This window comes from Lipotes vexillifer, unplaced genomic scaffold (genome assembly GCF_000442215.2).
Source record: "Lipotes vexillifer unplaced genomic scaffold, Lipotes_vexillifer_v1.1 scaffold818, whole genome shotgun sequence".
Taxonomy (NCBI): domain Eukaryota; kingdom Metazoa; phylum Chordata; class Mammalia; order Artiodactyla; family Lipotidae; genus Lipotes; species Lipotes vexillifer.
This window is the reverse complement of record NW_006771890.1, coordinates 1,458,537-1,477,014: the sequence shown is the minus strand read 5'-3', so window position 1 is coordinate 1,477,014 and position 18,478 is coordinate 1,458,537. Positions and strand designations below refer to the sequence as shown.

The 18,478-nt window shown below is 44.3% G+C and overlaps 1 protein-coding gene across 1 annotated transcript in view; it reads right to left on the bottom strand.

The window, feature by feature from the left end:
* CACNA2D3 (calcium voltage-gated channel auxiliary subunit alpha2delta 3) overlaps nt 1-18,478 on the bottom strand; it is a gene marked incomplete at its 3' end in the record, with an annotated part of 652,765 nt that overhangs the window by 244,206 nt on the left and 390,081 nt on the right. Inside the window, exon 10 of the mRNA XM_007447233.1 lies at nt 1,389-1,478. Within this exon, the coding sequence (XP_007447295.1) occupies nt 1,389-1,478 (90 nt within the window). The remainder of the gene's footprint in view (nt 1-1,388; nt 1,479-18,478) is intronic.

Sequence of the window (18,478 nt, the reverse complement as noted above, 5' to 3'; positions counted from 1 at the left end):
CTTATTTCTTAGTACACTCTTTCTTCCCCACTTTGCTCTTGTCACACTGGTCTCCTTGCTGTGTTGTAAATATGTCAAATGTCCTTGCCTCAGGGCCTTTTCATTTGCTGTTCCCCTTGTTGGAAATTTCTGCCTCAAGATACCCATTATGGCTGCTCCTTCACTTCCTTCAGGTCTCTACTCCAACATCACATAATCAGAGAGCTCTTCCCTGACCTCACTGTGTAAAGAAGCAAGTCCTATCACACTGAAACAGTGGTGCTATTGTTCTCCTTAAGACTGCTCACTTCATATGTCTCTTCCCATTAGAACTGGGGTCAGCAAACCTCTGTAAAGGGCGACATAGTAAATGTTTTAGGTTTTACAGGCCACATGGTATCTATTGAAACTAATCAACTCTGCCATTGTAGTGCAAGAACAGCCATAGTCTATACATAATCAGGTGGGCATGGCTGTGCTCCAATAAGACATTACTTACAAAAACAAGATGCAGGCTGATTTGTCTCCTGGGCCATAGGTTGCTGACCTTTTCACTAGAATGTTAGGTCCATTAAAGCAAACCCTTTGTCTATTCTGTTCACTGGTGTATTATTCCCAGTGTCTGACACTAAAAAGCATGCAAAATATAGTAGTTAAATAAATGATACAGAACCTGCATTAATATAGTCATTTCTTTTCCTACTGCCCTCCCAGAGTAAAAAGATCACAAAAGTTGCATGTTGTTCTAGCCTAACACAATTGCATTCAAGGGGAAGAATAACCAACCCAAGCTTCCCCAACATATTTCACAGGATGTTAACAGGTGCTACTTGAAAAAAGGATTCTTTGTTCAAAGAAGTGGGAGAGACAGCAGGTGAAGCGGCATTCTTTTTTGCAGTACTTACTGAAGCCTTGAGTGTGCACTGCATACTGTGAATCTCCAGGGGGCTGGAGGGAGGGATAGGTAGAGCTTGTAGCACTCCCTAAACACACCACACAGAGAAGCCCTTCTCCCTCTGAACGGCACCACAGGCAGGGACTCAGTGTGGCACAGTAAGAAGTGAGTCTACTCCATGAAGAAACTGAGAGTTTTTCAGGTGAAAAGAAATCTGCATTAGATGGTGCTCTAGTGTTGAGACACTAACGGCCCCAGAGTCAGTAAGTGTGTCAGGTGAGTCCCCTGACCAGACTGCACCATCAACTCTGCCCAGCACAGGGCTGGTATGGCTTCACCAGGTGGACCTGGTTCCCCAGATCACTCATATGGCCAGCCTTACCTTCCCCCCATTCTATGCCTGTGAATACTGCTCAGTGACAGCCAGGGCTAACAATAATGCTGGTCCACAACTTAAAACAAAACCCCATCTAGTCTCCTGGAGAAGAGAAAGGCAAATCAAAGAGGAGCTTACATCACTGAGAATGTTGAAGGCCTCATTCAGAGCTATATCCAGCATTCCGATTCCTTTGGCAAAAAGTTTGTCTAGATGCTCCCTGAAGTGCTGAAACAGCAAAGCAAAAAAATCCATTAGCATCTGTCCTGCTATATGAAACACCAACCTTGAATGAACAAGCACATGCCTAGGCAAAACCAATGATTCTCAGACCCAATGGTCATAATTTGGCTTCTGCCTTTCAAATTCAGAACATAAGAACTTATTCAATATAAAATTTACCTTCCATGTGTATTTTTTTAGCTTTGATTACATTTTAGGGGAAAAGAAGTTCAGATTTTGGTGAAAAGTATGTAATTTGTTGAAAATTCCTGCTTTCCTCTCCAGTTTCATCTCCCATGACTCTCCACTCTCCCACCCTCTATTTTCCCACTCTTGATGATTTTTTAAGACTCCATGCATGCCCTCCCTCCACTGAGAACACACTCTCCATCCATTTTCTGCCCTCCCCTCCCCATCGTGATGGTCTCTCTTACCTACTTTTGGGGTCTCAGTTTGAACATCACCCCCTCCTGCCCTGGGAACCTTCCCAGAACACCCACCTGAGAGCTTGGAATGCTTCCTTGCAAGCCCAGGCTGGCACACCAGGCTCAGATCCACCATGCACTTAGCACTTCAGGTGTGTAATCGCCTGATTAGATTCCCTCCCCACTTAAGACTGTGATGTTCCTAAGACATGGCATGTCTGGTTGTCTATTGTCCCCTACATCTACCACGTTTCTGATACACAGAAGATGCTCAATAGCCACCTCCAAAGAGCCAAAGAGTGAGGCTAAAGACTGGATCACAGCATGAGAATTGTGACTATGGAAAGGAAATCCAGGCTACAAATAGAGAGGGCTTCAAGGAGCAGGCAGATGGGAAGAAGCCTCTTCAGGAGCAGCCCCAGGACCTCCTGCTATGTCGGTTCCACAGAAGCCCAGCATTAGCTGGAAAGTAAAGGGGACAAAGAAAGTGACTGTGAAACCCAAACATTTCTGCTTCCCAACAAAGAGGCAAGAGCGGGCCCAGGCGCATGCCCAGGTACACAGGAATGTCCATAATGGTCACTGGCCCAAAGCCTATGTCCACAGCAACACAGCACCTGGCATCACTTTCCAACTGACCCATTCCAAAACCGTATCTTTTCTATTGAAATGAATTATTCTCTTTCCAAAGGCATCTATACCCTTGTCTGCTGGGGAAATGGCTGGAAAAGTCACTAGGAGGGAGAGGGGCAAGAGGGCTGGGTTAGTGGTAAAGGTTTGCCAGTGACTTCCTGGCCTAGGAGTGGCTTCCTTTCTCCTACTGTGCCTGAGACCCAACAGTGCTCCAAGTGTGCCATCAGCATCCACATGGTGACACCCACTCATAATGTGTCTCCCTGAGGACTCCAAAAGTGATCGAAGCATCATGGAGACTGAGCCTAGGACATGACTGATGGTTCTAAGATGCTGTTCTGCCTGGAGTTTCTGGTCATCAGGATGGACTGCAGGTTTGCTGGCAAACTGGACTGGAAAGCTTGAGTGGGATCCTTATGGTGATCAGCTTTATTTTTTTTTTAAATAAATTAATTTATTTATTATTTTTGGCTGCGTTGGGTCTTCGTTGCTGCACACGGGCTTTCTCTAGTTGTGGCGAGTGGGGGCTACTCTTTGTTGCGGTGCATGGGCTTCTCATTGCAGTGGCTTCTCTTGTTGCAGAGCACAGGCTCTAGGAGTGCAGGCTTCAGTAATTGTGGCTCGTGGGCTCTAGAGTGCAGGCTCGGTAGTTGTGGCGCACGGGCTTAGTTGCTTCGCGACATGTGGGGTCTTTCCGGACCAGGACTCGAACCCGTGTCCCCTGCATTGGCAGGCGGATTCTCAACCACTGGGCCACCAGGGAAGCCCTGGTGATCAGCTTTAATGACACCTAAGCCTAACATGAATCAAGGCTGGATGTGAAGTTGGCAAATCACCCTGGGGATCCTCACACCACCCACAAGACCTCTTCCCTGGTCCAACCCTTCCAGCAACCATGCTCTCATGCTTACCAGAGCAGCCGCGGTTCTGGAAGCCTGCTCTGTGTTAGGTCCTTAACAAACACCAGTCAACTGGGTCCTCACAACAACCCTGTGAAGTTCCATCATCCCACTCTGCAGATGCTAAGACTGAGGTCCAGTACTGCATCTAAATTCACATACCTCCAAGCTGCCTGGCCCAGGTTCTACCCAGGTTGGCTTCAGCTGCTCTAATGCCTTCCTTCTTTCCACTACACACCTGCTGCTCTTTTTGTTTTGGTGGGGGGTGGGGGGGATAGCCTGCATGCCAGGCACTGGCTATGAGCTTGACATACACCTGGCCAGTTTGTCTCCAGTATGGTTGCTCTTAATCCCTGCACTTGGGCTACAGCCGAGTCTACAGGTGATTATCAAGTGGCATGCTGAGGACCAGGGACCCAGGCAAACCACACATCCAGGAACCAAGTTTCCTGCTTCTCTGTTCTTCTTGCTCGATGCCTAAGGCCCAGCAGGATGCCGAGCTCATGGCATGTTCTCCATGAGCACTCGGTGGACAAACCTAGGAAGCTGACTGAATCTGCAGAAGCCCATGCATCCTGTTGCAGGTGGGCAAGAGGGGATCAGAGCAAATCAGTCTGGCTTCTCCAAGAACCTCCACCCTTGGAAACCCGACTTGTGGGTGAGTGGTGACCACCAAGGCTTGGCGAGCACCACCTCAGGGTGGCCCCAACACACCCTACAGGACACAAAGCAGGATGACAGGCCCATCAGAAAGTCTGGTCTTTAACCGGCCCCAGATTCACATCCCAGTGACTGGACGCTGCCTTGACAAGTTCGTTCTATTCATTTGATGTCATTTCTGTCAACTGCATTTCATTGTGCTCAATCACACAAGTTTACAGTTTTTTTTAAATAACACACCAATTTTTCTTTTACTCCATGTGTAGCTGCATGTCATGTGCAGAATGTTGCTTCAGGCAATGGTTGTTTTTATTGTTAGACATTTAGAGTAAAATGCAATAACATGTCATGGAATTCCCCTCCATTTGCTATTATAACAAGGTCAATTGTGATTTTGTTTCTTCCTGGTAGAAACTGGGTTCATATATGAGACAGAAAAAATATTTCCTCAAGTTAGAGGTTTCCAAATGATGTCAGAGATGAAAGTTTCTCTCTTTATTTCTTCCTCCTCGTCCTCTCCCTCACAACCAAACTCCCTTTCCTCCTACTCCACAACCTAAACCAACTCAACTTCGTCATCCTGGTCTCCCACGCTCTGCATTTAACCCTCAGCCCAACTCTCCTCCAAAGCGGGGACAGGCGGTCTTGCCTTCCAGGGAACCATCTCCTGCAATACGACCTCCACTAAGAGCTGCTCTGTCCATTATGGTAGCCAAGAGCTATGTGTAGCTATTTACATTAAGTTTAATTAAAATTACCTAAAATTAAAAACTCAGTTCCTTGATCACACAAGCCACATTTCAAATTCTCAACAGCCCCATATGGTTGGTGGTCACTGCACTGGACTGTGAAGATTAAAGAATATCTCCACCATCGCATAAAGTTCTATTGGATAATACTGACCTGGAGACACAAGGGCTAGTCTGGTCCTCCCTCTTGACTAACGGTGGGTCAGAGGAAACTCTAAGGCCAGTGGCTATGTGTGATTTTGCCTGTCCAGCATCCTTTCCCCTTCTTCTGATTTTCCTTCTTTCCCGCCACCCCATAATTTATATAAATTGGATGACGCTAACATCTCTCTCTCTCCTTCCTAGATCAAGGGGTGGGCCCTTTGATCAGCTCTGTCCAGTCTGTGAATTCCATCCCAGAGGCCACAGTTGGGCTTCTACTGGAACGTGAGGAAGAAGACTCTCTCTCCATTGAGATTACCGAGAGGTCAAGGAGGCAGCCTGGTCCTGCGAGCAGCCACTGCACAGGAAGAGATCATCTGAATAAAGGTAACAGCCAAGGAGAACAGAGCCCACAATGGAAGGGGGTGAGATAGAGTCACGATAACATAGCTTGAGCCCCTAGATCCAGCCATGCTTAGTTTTCTCAGGTAAGCGAGTCAATAAATTTGCCTCTTTGCCTGACCAGATTTAGCTGTATTCAGGCCACTCAATCCAAAGGACCTTGATGACCAAGCCCATCACAATAACCCTGGCTGAGACAATACCTCCCCAAAGACCCCCCTGCATTACAATGATCCTTCTCATCTCATCTATTCCCCCCTCCTCCCCTTCTTAATCACTGCCATTGCATTACCTGGTTTGCACATTGTCTGAGTGCCCATGCCAGACAAAGACAGGCACTTCCTACACAGCACACTCGTGGGGCACATGGATGGAACAGCCATGGCTTTTGCTCCCCATGGTCTGGAGTAACTTGCTGAAGATGAACTCTAATTGTGTACACTCCAAGGGTAGTGTCTGAAAGGGAATGAAGGGGCCTGGCTGACTGCCCTACAGCCTTCTTATCAATACAGATTTCTTTTCCTATTCTCAGGTGTGGCTACTTACTGTACGATCAAAAATGTTTATATTTAATGCAATCATATTATACTTGTATGTTAGCAACTGGTATATAGACCCCATGGACTTCGCAAGAATCAAACTGAACTGGGATTCAAGAGACTGAGTCCTAGATCTGGCTAGTCCACTTACCGGCTATGACACCCCGAGGCAAGTAGCTTTGGCTTTCAGGCCTCAATTTTGCTCCCTATGAAATGGGGATGGGAAAGCTTCTGTGTATTGGGTAGAAAAGTGAGAGCATCAATGCCTTAGAAGCAGCAAGCAGGAGCCAGATGTCTTGAATTCCAACTCCCACTCTGCCACTCACGCCCTGTATAAGCCTTAGTAAAGATACTTCCTTCATCTATGCCTTCTTTTTCCTCTTAATGCAAGAGGTATCAAGCTGACCTCTCACTATTATTACAGGAAAAATCATCTGAAAGAACTGCAATGACAGAAACATGTGAGACTACTTTAATTTCATATTTGTTAAAAGAAATATTTGAAAAAGAATCCTGCAAAACTTTACACCTTAAACACCTATGTCAACTTCCTGGTTTACAACTTTACAGTCTAATCCACCTTGAAAAATGACTTATTTCACCCTTTAAGGGCCAGGTTTTATTAAATGGAGAGGCACATGGTTGATTTTACTGACACCAAGGCCTCAGCGTCTTTCAGAGCAAGCTACCAAAGAACAGGAGGTTCAGAATTAGCCAAGCCAGGAAAACAGTCCTCAACAACCGTGTGCCAGAAGGCGGCCAGTTTCCATTATTTTTCTAAATTAAAATAAACAATTTATTGGGAATGGTGACAGTTCCATTTTATTATTAAACTTCAATAAAGGAGGAGGCGGCTGGCTTTTTATCTTTGCTTTAGGCACTCATGCAGCATATGCTGCTGCTCAGGAGAACGCCTTGCTTCCAAAGCAATTAGTGCAGCTTAAAGCCTGGGGAGATGAACCAGCACGAGCGCCACGGCTGCCTATGCCCAATGCCAGCAGGCACGGCAAGGCCGTTTATCTCTGTGAAACAGTCACAACATCCAGGCCAGTGGAGGGTCCTGGCGAAACAACCCTCTCCCTCCACCAGCATTTGATTTAGTTGAATCAATACTGATAACTCTCTCTGTGATAACAGCAATCATGTTTTTCCGTATGTAATTATAATGGAATGTTTCAGACTGCCCAATTAAAAGCAGGGGATTAATATAAAAAGTGGCCATCGGGAGACAAAACAATTCCCCATCCACAGAGTCATTGAGAGCCAGTGGTCCTGGCTGGGGTTACTTGGGGGAAAGGCTAACAACCACCTATCAATGATGCCCATCCAGGTCACTTGAGTTCAGCAGACCCAAATTTTGTGCCCATTACATCTGGACAAGGGTTGCTGCAGCCATGGGAAGGTTTGCAGAAATTGCCTCATCCAATTCTTACAATGGCAGCCAGCACTGGCCGGATGATAACTGTGTGCTGGGCACTGGGTATTTTTCATCCATAACCTCACTTGATCCTCCTAAACACCCCTAAAAGGTACTATTAGGTTCCTATTTTACACGTAGGCAAATGGAGGCTTAGAATGGTGAAATACTTGCCCAGGATGGCAGAGCAAGTAAGAGGAAGGTGGGTTTCTAAGTGCAGAGCCCCATATCTAAACCCATATGCAATAGGCCCCTTCCAATACACAGGGTGCAGCTCTCGACGTCCCTGACAAGATGCGGCATACAGAGCCCTAGGGATGTCATGCAGGGCTGGTTTCATGGGTACATGACATATGCAGCCACACAGCGCCCCATGCTCAAAGGGCCCATGCTTGGTTTAATGCTACGCTGTCACTATCTTGAAATTCTTAATAATTTTACTGTTGAATCTGTTTTTTGATGAGATCCAATGGAACAAGATTGTGCATGTGAGCAAAGGAGATATGGGAAGTGTGCAGGTCCCTGTTTCTTGCTGCCTGGGTCACACCTAGCATTTGTCAGTGCCCAGGGAGTGCAGAATTCTGATCGATAGCTAGAGAGCAGGTGTTCATCAAACATGCTTGGCTTTGTTAGGTTACTTTGTATTGTGGCCACCAGGTGACAAACTAAAATTAAGGAGCTAGAGGTATGAGTGCTCTGTGGAAGCTCTCCAATCTTCAGCTCTATGAGTAACAGACATGGTGCCACTCGCCTTCTCCTAAAATAGGGATACTGCTCATGTCAATATAAAATCAGACTGAATAGAGGAGCAGTGTCCCAGTGATCATGTCTGTCTCATTCTGACGCCAAACTCCTCATGGAAATTTCCAAAAAAGCCTTCACACAATGCAATGGTCCCATCACCAACAAGCTCCAAACCCAAACTGCAGCAGGTTGTTTGTCAGAGGCCCAGAGGATCTCCATTCCTGCCTTCCGACCTGACTGATACTAGGCCACGAGATGATTTCACATAAATATGGACTCTTCATCACGATGTAATTCCTCCTGACAACAAACCCTCCTTCACCCCCAACCCTGGGATAATTCTCCCATGCTCCAGTGGAGTCTGAGAAATCCCCTGGCTTAATTTTACACCATCTTTTGGGCACATATGTCACGGACCTAGGGCATGAGTACTTAAGCTGAGGCTGATGTATATAAAGCACCCAATAAATGCTGGTCATCAGTATTACCTTCTCTTCTCTTCTCTTCTCTCTTGGGTACACTCTTTCTTTTCTGCTAGGTCTCAAACCACCCCCTGGACCACCTATTTTCCAGAAACCCTTTTCTCTAACTCTTTAGGAACATATTGTGATTTTTCTTGCCTGGGGAAAGCTACCCTTTGTTTCTTATCTTCTCACTACGTGTGCTGCCCCTCTACATGCTGCAGAGAGAAGCACTTGTACACATCCTGTGACACTACTACCACAAAGTGAATTAGACTGTCATTAGATTCCAGTGGGGAAGGCAGACTGTGTTTCTCAAACGTGAAAACACAATAGCCCAATAAAGCTGGTTTTAAAGAGGCAGGTCCAGACGTTTGCAATCTGGGGGAGAAAGTACAGACCTGATAGAACTGTGTCTGAGTCAGTCCCTGTTTCTCCTTAACCGTGTATATTACAAATTGAACTGTCTGGAGGTAGCAGCTGTTTAATACTAGTGCCAAATTAGAGACAAGATGGATCTCCTGGCTGTGAACAATGAGTATTAATTCATACCAGTTAGTCAGTTGAGCTACAACCTCATTTCAATGGCAGAAGCACTAACTATCCCATGTAAGATGATGATGATGAGCACAGAATTGGGTATTCTCTGCAATCTGGAAATACCTGAAGTGGAACCGGTGCCTCCACAGAAGATTTGCACAGCAGGGCAAGGTGGGGTCCAGGAGGACTCCCTGCCTTGTCAGTTCATCATCCTCCTTGTGAGGCCTCTAAGGGAACCAACTCTGAGAACCTTCCAGCGACTGAGGAAAGCCACAGTCCAAATGCTACTTGGACAGAAGCACTTGCTTTGTGTCTCGCCTGGCAAGATGCCGTTGTGTGTGTGTAAACAGGCAGGCCTCACTCTTCACATCTTTCTGACATTTCTGAAGGTCCAAGTTCATAAACTTTATAAAAACCTTGATTTGATTCAAGTTTGCTTCTTGGAGGAAGGAGGCTTTCATCAACTGTAGTATACAAGACCAGACAGAAGTCACAGCTTTAGTTCATTCCAAACACAATGCCAAGCTCTGGAAACTTCAGCTATGAAGAGATGTATATTTATAGTTGGCATCTCCATGAGAGAAAGGACTTCATCTGTCTTGCTCACATTATGGCCCCAACACCGTTATGGTGCCTAGCTATAGCCCAAGGCAGACACTCAAATACCTGTTGAATCAATGGACAAACTAAAATATATAAAAAGCCTTATATGAATACAAAAGTTAAATATGATTGGACCCAAGTTCAATTCTATGAATTTATTATAGGGAATTAATCAAGAAAATATGCAAATATTTATACACAGATGTTTATTACAGCATTATTTATAAAAGCAAAAAAAAGGAAAGCAAACTATATTTTCAACAATAAGGAGGCTGAAATGCTCTGTAGCCATCTAAAATATTGTAGAAGAATATTTCAGGGACTAGAAGGGTTATCACAACTTGCTATTAATTTTAAAAGACATTTAAAGAAGTTACAATCTACCTTTTTTTAAAGCACATATATCTGATATAACGGCCTTCAGGATAAACACAATGATATTATAGTGGGTTCTTTTTGGTAAGATTACATGTGACTTAAAATTTTCTTCCTTTTGCCTATCAACATGCTTTATTATTTTGTATAATAAGAAATGTTAAAAATGAAAGCATCATTACACAGACAAAGCCTCAATGCTGTAGATAAGCCCCCTCTTCCTAGCATGTCCACATTTGTGGAAGAATTCCAAATTTTGGAATCAGCCTTGAAGCCACCTTTCAATTTGCAGAAATACGACAATTTGCAGAAATACGACAATTTGCTCCATACGACAGACAGACATGCTATCAAGTGCCCATTGCATGCTTGACTCTTGACCTGGAGCAGTAGGACAGTGGAAGAGATGGTCCCTGCCTTCAAGGGAACCAGAAAAACCCACACAATGACACCTCAGAGGGGCAGGCCCTTGAAAGAAAGGAAGAGAGTGGATAGATGAGGCAGAGAGAGCCTGGCAGATAGGAGGAATTCTTGGAAAATAAAAGAACTAAAAACAGTTGGATGAAATAAGCAGTCTTGGAGCCTTGTTTAGGAGGAGGCCAGGGACAGCATCTCTTTCTCTTCGGTGGAGCCACCTACCTACATTCTCTGGGCTGGGCAGATGGCAGGGCCAGTGCTGTCTCCTAGCCGAGCTCCCTAATTGATTCTGCCTGTGCTACAAATGCAACCGACTCGCTAATTAAGGCAGAGCTGATTGAAGCTTGTCCTCATCTGTGCTTATTTCTTCTTTCCACACGTTTGTTGATGGTGACACCGAACAGAGGGGGACCACCCACAAAAATCTTCAACTTCAGACAAGGGAAATGTCTAAACAACAGCAAGCACTGCACTGCTTCAACTCCAGCTTGAAATCTCAGATTATGGGGCTGGTGTTTTTTAAAAGATCCCAACGGAAGCTCCTTCTGGGGTGGTAGTAAAGAAGAGATATACCTCTAGTGGTCAGATAAACTTTCACATCACCACAAGTGAAGCAGAAACAAATTTAACACTGGTTCAAAAAAAAAAGACAGAACCCTAAAACTGAGTCTACCTACCTCAAAACTTTGTACAGTAATTCAGAACTCTTTTCTTCTTATTATTATGTAGATGCTCTTTTGAAGCCATCTTATAAACAGGTTAAAAAAAAAAAGGAAATATTTCTCAGAGCTAATAAATGAGACCAATTCCAGGGTTGGCTTCACACAGGAACCCACGTTTAGAAGGGCCCAGGTTTAATGATCTGAGGCCACCACCCTGCAATTCTCCATTTTTGGACAAGCGGCCCCTCATTTTCATTTGGCACTAGGCCCTGCAACTTATTTAGCCAGTCCTGATGTCAGCTTGGCTTGGGGCAGACATAGGGACAGGAACTTGGCATTGTATTAGAAGACTGTCTCCATTCACAGACTTCTGTCTCTACATAAATGGCTACTCATGTTCATCAATGCCCGGTTTTATTTCCCAGTGTCCTAAAAGACTAAAACACAGCATTTTATCCTTAACTGGGAACTGTACACAGAGTCCTTCACAGCTATTAGTTTGATAAGCCAGCTATTAAAATTAGCTGTTGTCAAATATCAGGAAAAATGAAGAGTTTTAGAAGGCATCTCCTAACCATGAAAATACTTAATATTTTAACTCCAAAAATAATTCATACATTTACATCAGGCTCCCAAGGCTTGGAATGGAAACAGTAATGAGAGATCAGAAGGTACATGCTATATACACTACCAAACCTAAGGTAGATAGCTAGTGGGAAGCAGCCGCATGGCATGAGGCGATCAGCTCGGTGCTTTGTGACCGCCTGGAGGCGTGGGATAGGGAGGGTGGGAGGGTGGGAGGGAGGGAGACGCAGGAGGGAAGGGATATGGGAACATATGTATATATATAACTGATTCATTTTGTTGTAAAGCAGAAACTAACACACCATTGTAAAGCAATTATACTCCAATAAAGATATTAAAAAAAAAAAAGGTACATGCTCATGAAGCTTCCACATCCAAAAATATCCAAGGAGAATCGCTAATTTCTGTGGGGTGACTGGAGCAAAAGTTTTGGGGTGTACTAGATCCCAATGATGTCTAATAGTAGGTTCATGGACGGACCACAACAGAAGTACCCGGAAACTTGTTAAAAAACATTCTGGGGCTCCAGGCTGACAGATTCTAATCCAGTAGATCTCCAATGGGCTTAGGAATCTACACATTGTTCAATATTGTTCTTGGGATTCTTAGGCCCAGCTGCCAAGTTTTAATCATTCACCACCTGATGACCAGAATGGGAATTTAGAAATTATTTAAGTCAAAATGCTTTTAGCCAAATGTGACCAGTCTCATTCAACATGATATGTCCACGATGAAAATGTGACTGAGTGGTCTTGGTCAGCTACTCTGGATCACACAAATCCAAGTGTAAGACATTGGGTACACGATCTGGGCATCATCAAAAAATATAGATAGATAGATAGATAGATAAACATTTGATTATCAACAAAAATGAGTGAAGAGGGGCTTCCCTGGTGGCGCAGTGGTTGAGAGTCCACCTGCCGATGCGGGGGACACGGGTTCGTGCCCTGGTCCGGGAAGATCCCACATGCTGTGGAGAGGCTGGGCCCGTGAGCCATGTGCTCACGGAGCCTGTGCTCCGCAGCGGGAGAGGCATCCGGAGCCTGTGCTCCGCAGCGGGAGAGGCCACAACCGTGAGAGGCCCGCGTACAGCAAAAAAAAAAAAAAAAAAAAAAAAAAAATGAGTGAAGAAACCTCTGGGCAAGGAGGTCCAGTGCAGCATCCTGGGAGCAGAATGACAGGGAGGGCTCCAGACATTGGGTCAGAGCTGCACTCAGTGAATTGCCCCTTCTAAGACCTGCAGCTTCCATGCAGGGCTCATTAGATGTACACATGATGAAGCCATGGCGTGGGAGGCTCATACAGCTGGCAAGGAAGGAAAGCCAAAAACAAGTACAGCAGCAGGCTCCATTCGTGAGGTAGCTCCCCAGTGCCTCACAGCATACCCCATTATCTTGGGTACTCGACCGTCTGTAGTTCCCCAAACCAAACCAGTCCTTGAGAAAAAGCCAGGCATGCAACTTTCTAAATACCCTAGTGGAATGATCATGAGATATAAGTTTCAACCAAGGCACACTGATTTGTGCTAGATGCTCCCCTCCAAGACCCAGCTAGCTGCTAAATGAGGTCAATCCAGCTCAACCCAGCAAGAGTTTGAGGCAAATACCCTAGAAAGCTAGTAGACATAAAGCAAATCTTTTAAGTATTACAGATAGAAGAACATCTTCTCTCTCTAAAGATAAGAAGAGGCAGCTACACAAGCGAAAATACCTTCTGCTTTGTGCACTGAATGCGTTTAATGGAGAGGAGACTGATCTTCAATTAGCAACAGGGCACAAACAACGTGTAAAGGGAGCAAGGCTGCAGGAGCTTCCTTCTGTTAGTTTTTGGGTCTTCTACCCAAGTGTGCCATTGTACCTCACTCCCCCAGGGAGGGGACAGGCTGCATCAGACACTGCTTAAGAATGCAGAACTGGCAAGGTTCAGGTCAGACAACAGCTCCTTCCTGAGAAATGCCTTCTGCGCCAACCCCTGATCCTAAAGTGTTTCGCGCAACTAACTGGCCGCAAACTCGAGGGTTGCGCACACTCTGTGCCAGCTGGCTTAAACCACCAGGGCCTTGGCAGGCAGAGCAGAGGGTCTGGGCCTGGCATCTGGATGATCCTCCCCAGGCTCAGTGATGCAGCTGAGGCAGAGACCCTGGCAGCTCCCTACTCTCCCCAGGCTCTGCCCCTGTGGCCAGTGTGCTAATTAATCCTCGGATGGTCTGGCATCCAGGCCCAGACCTAAGGAATGAGTACAGAGTGAAGTCACGCGGCATTAAAACCTTCAGGGGGTTTCTCATAGCTCATTTTAACCATGTTTGGCAAAAGTAACAGGTTTAATCCCTCAGAAATAATTGAAGTTAGAGGGCAGACCTAAGGGCTGCTTTCCCACACTGCTGCGGTAATCTGCATATGAAAGTCCATCGTTCTGATGACCAGGTTGTTTTGGGGTTTTTTCTTATTAATTAGTTACTTTATTTGCTTTTAGGATCCTGTACACTTAATTTATACATTTAATAGTCATTAATTGAATCAGCTGTACAACCTATTGGGTGCATACAGGCTAATGTGCCACACCTGAGGTCGCCTCCCAATTAACAGGGACTGGCCATAACACCTAAGAAATGCTGAACTATCAGACCATTTTTTAACCTACAAAAATAGCAATTTAATAAGGCTGCTCCTAATAGTTTTTTATTCTGATCAAGTCGCCCTAGATTCATTTCATCCAATATAAAATATGAGATTGCAGGGTGTGACTTCCTCTCCCAGAGTTAGTGATGATTCAATGAAAGGAGAGAGAAGACGAGGCTTTGGAAAGTAAGGAGTCGCAACCAAGGTGTGAGGGAGGCATGACTGGGTTCCCATTACCCCGACATTCAGTGTTCTAGAATGTTACAGCAAAATAGCTAAGGTGGCTGCACCTGCCACTCAACAAGGCAGGATTTTACAATGTGCTGCAGGACCTCTTGCCATTTCTACTTTCTTTTCTATCTTCCCATCAGTGACACCTGCCATAAAAATAACTTGAGTTTTAGTGTAAGACAGGGGTTTCTTGGACATTAGATGCTGGCCAAAAACCTAGACTATAGTCACGGACAGTATTATTTTTATTAAGTGCCTGAAGTGGTCTCTAGGGTAGCCCAGATGCTCTGGGTCAGTCACATTTTACTCACAGATTGTTATATTTACTGATGGCCCAGGACATGTGTGCATCCAAGTGCTGAACTGTTTCTGTGCCACACTGCCAGGTACAATTCCCATGATTGTTAACTAAATATTTGTGAAATCATGGACAGCACATTCTAGCTTAATGGTTTGAGTGTTTCCATTAAAAATGTCAAAAGGTGGATAGCTTGGTGGTATACATGCACATGAGAACTTCATGCAGAAGGGCTGGTCTCTCTAGGAGAGATGCTCTGGGAAGTGGCTTGTTCTGAGAACTGCAGTTTAGCCTTCATATACTCTATCTTTCTACATGTTAACATTTGGGGCAGAAAAACATCTTAAGAAATCATTAATTATTATTATTACTTAAGTGAATAAACAATTACTCAAATTTGTTAAGATGCTGGCCCTGCAAAACGCCCTAATGCCATTCTCCCGTTAAACTTTCCCAGAGTCCTATGTGATAGTACAGGAAGGAAGGGGACAGTGGATGCTCACCTGTGGATGGGAAGAAAAAGGCAGCTTACAGAGGTGAGGTGACACACACACTGCTCCACAGCTGGTCACCTTGGCCAAACTCACAGCCATGTTAATTTGGTTCTTAACCGTTAGGCATTTCCACCTCTAATATTACTCTTCTCTCTCCAAAAGAGAGACTATTGATCTGAAATTAAATTCACCCCAATAACTCAAAATTGTCATGCTGAACAGTAACTCTGGTGGATATAGATATATTGCTGTAACTTTTATCAAAATCCCTGATGTTGCTTATGTACTCCCAGCTATTTTGTCTAAACCGATTTTGGTCTTTCCCCCCGCCCAAAATCAGACTATCAGCTCCCATTTTTCAACTGTCAGTTTGCCTACCTCTAGCTTTTTCTTTTACTCTCAAGACCTAAGACTTCATGTTAAACTATAGCAGGATGAGAAAATGAATATTCCTTTCTCCATTCATTCACCTATTTAGTCAGTAATATCTGAGCACTTTTGATGGGCAAGGTCTCCTTCTAAGAGAGGCAGCAGTGATAAAACACAGAGTATGAGTGTCCACAGAGAGATCATTCAGGTTGTGGGTGAGAGACAGACAAATGAACAAGTAAATAAAAAGAAAGGAACACCTGTCACCAGGGCTCACATGAGTCAGAGCAGGGTAACATGGAGCAGGGGTCAAGGAAGGTGACCTCTGGGCTGAGATCTAACCAAAAAGGAAAGCTTCTACTTCTTTCAGGAGAAGGAGTTGGTGCTGAGGCCCTTAGGAGGTAGGAGTGGGCATGGCGTAGAGCGGGATGACAAAGAAACAAGCTCTACGCCCAGAGTGGACGAAGAAAGAGCATAGAGTGGTCGGCAGGCACTGCACTCACTGAAAAGAAGGTTAGGTTTCATTCTAGGTGGAATAGGAAACCTTGGGAGGGCTCTGATCAGGAGACTGACTTGATCCGATGTGCTCCTTCCTTCCTCCATTCAGTGCTCTTTATGCACAGCCCAGCCCTATGCTGGATGCAGCAGAAACAGTGGTGAATACAAAATCATCCAGGAGACCCTGACTAGTGGGAAGGGCAGAGAGAAACCAGATCGCCACGTGGCATCATGGGGAAACCACAGAGGGCACTATTATTGTATCTGAGATCAGAGGATGAAAAAGTTAATTGGGCAAAAGAGATGTGGGAGAATAGGAAGGAAAAAAGTTGTATGTTCCAAACAGGGAAAACAGAACACATGTAAGGTTTCAAGAGGGTGCACGATAACTTCTAGGCTAATAGGAATTTTAATATGGCTGGAATAGGAAAGAAAGAGGGAAGGAAGCAGGGAGAGAGAGAAAGATGATGGAGGGCAGGGGTGGGGGGAAGTGTCATAATAGCAAAAGAGGAGAATGGATAGGCAAACAGGAGGCATATGATGGAAGCCTTAATAAGGAGGCGCCCAATGATTCAATATTCCAAGATAAGTTCGAGAGATCTGCTGTACAACGTCATGCTTTTAGTTCACCTAACTATAGACCATTGTCACTCTTTTGTGGTAATATTTGTAAACCCAACTTATTCTTGTTTAGAGCTCATTGTGTTATTTTGGATCTAGAAAAATTTATTTACATTTAAGTTATTCCAAATTTTTCTCTGTATTTTTAAATGTACTGTGACATTTTTTAAAGCAATGCAATTCTTACTACCTTTTATTAATTTTGAATGGAATAAAAATGGGTTAGTGTTTGTTCTCTCTGCAATTTTGTCTCCCTTGGTGTTTGGGCAGGCAACATTCACCAATGTGCAGAGGGCTACTTTCTGCTTACAGTTCATAACATACCCCTCACTCCCATAACACTGGCAAATCTGTACAATGTATACCCATCTGTACACTGGATGCCCATAAAGCCATGGGAAGTGGGAAGTTTTAGAATCCAGGATGACTCTTTTGACAAAGTTCAGGCTGGAAGAAACAATACTGGGGAAAATCCAGCAACTCTGATGTGCATTTTTGTTAATTCACGGAAGTTCAGTGTCTCCTGATCCCGTGGGAAAAGATCAAAACTGTGGAGGAAGATGAGAGTGACATGGGTTTCTAAGACTGGTTGATTTTGCAGCAAATACAAATGAATCTTGAACAGAGCTATGAAATTCAGTGGATTTCAGAACATCTTCATTACAAAACCAGAGAAAAGCCATATCACTAATCTTCCTCCCTCCCCCAAGAGAGACTACAGGAGGTTCATTTTAAGGTCTGATGAACGGTTCAGGAGGTCTGAAGTAGATTAGGACAAGAGTTTACTCATTTGAATTCTATATTTAAACTCCAGGCTCAACCAATTTGTCATGGTTTCTCTTTCTTTAAAGAAAGAATATTTCCGTTATTTGGTACATAAAGCATCAAAGCAAAACTCTCTCTAGACAGTAAATAATACTTTGAAAGACAAAAACAAAAACTTAATAGAATCTCAAGATCACTTGTTCAGGGATGAGGTGTCATGGGCCATGTCAAGCAAAATCACAGGAAATCTGTGAAACAGGACTATTTAGTCTGTCCAAGGCCAGTGTTTTTGCCCTAACATTTTCTTTTATTTCAAGACATCAAGATTCTCTCACTCCTCTTTCAAATTTTTAAGATGAATTTTACCAAAATGTTTTAATTAAAATTAACCAGTTTTGATTTTTCAGGAGGTCACCTAAATATTGGGAAACCAGAGTTAACTGCCATTGGGCTGAGGGTACACGACATAATAGTTCCAGATGTCGCCTTCTAGAAGCCCTTTCATACCCTTTCATTAACTGCAAGTAGCATTACAGTGGCCACCAGGGAAATAGTCATAAGAAGAAAAGGTAAGAAAGACATGATATTTGGCTGTCATGAGAACTTGTAAGGATATATATGGATATTTTGAGTGAAGAATGAATCATCCCAAAGGATTTGGCACATTTTAGTCAGAATTATTTAACTCACAGGATGGAAGGCTGGCATCAACGTGCATGCACACTGCCCATTGTACACAGGTTTATACAGAAGGTCATAATCCCCATTCCCATTTCACAAAGAACATGAGAAAATGGCTTCAAAGCTGCCATTCAAGGGATTTGGACTGAACTAGACAGAGTAGTGAGGAATATCAACCC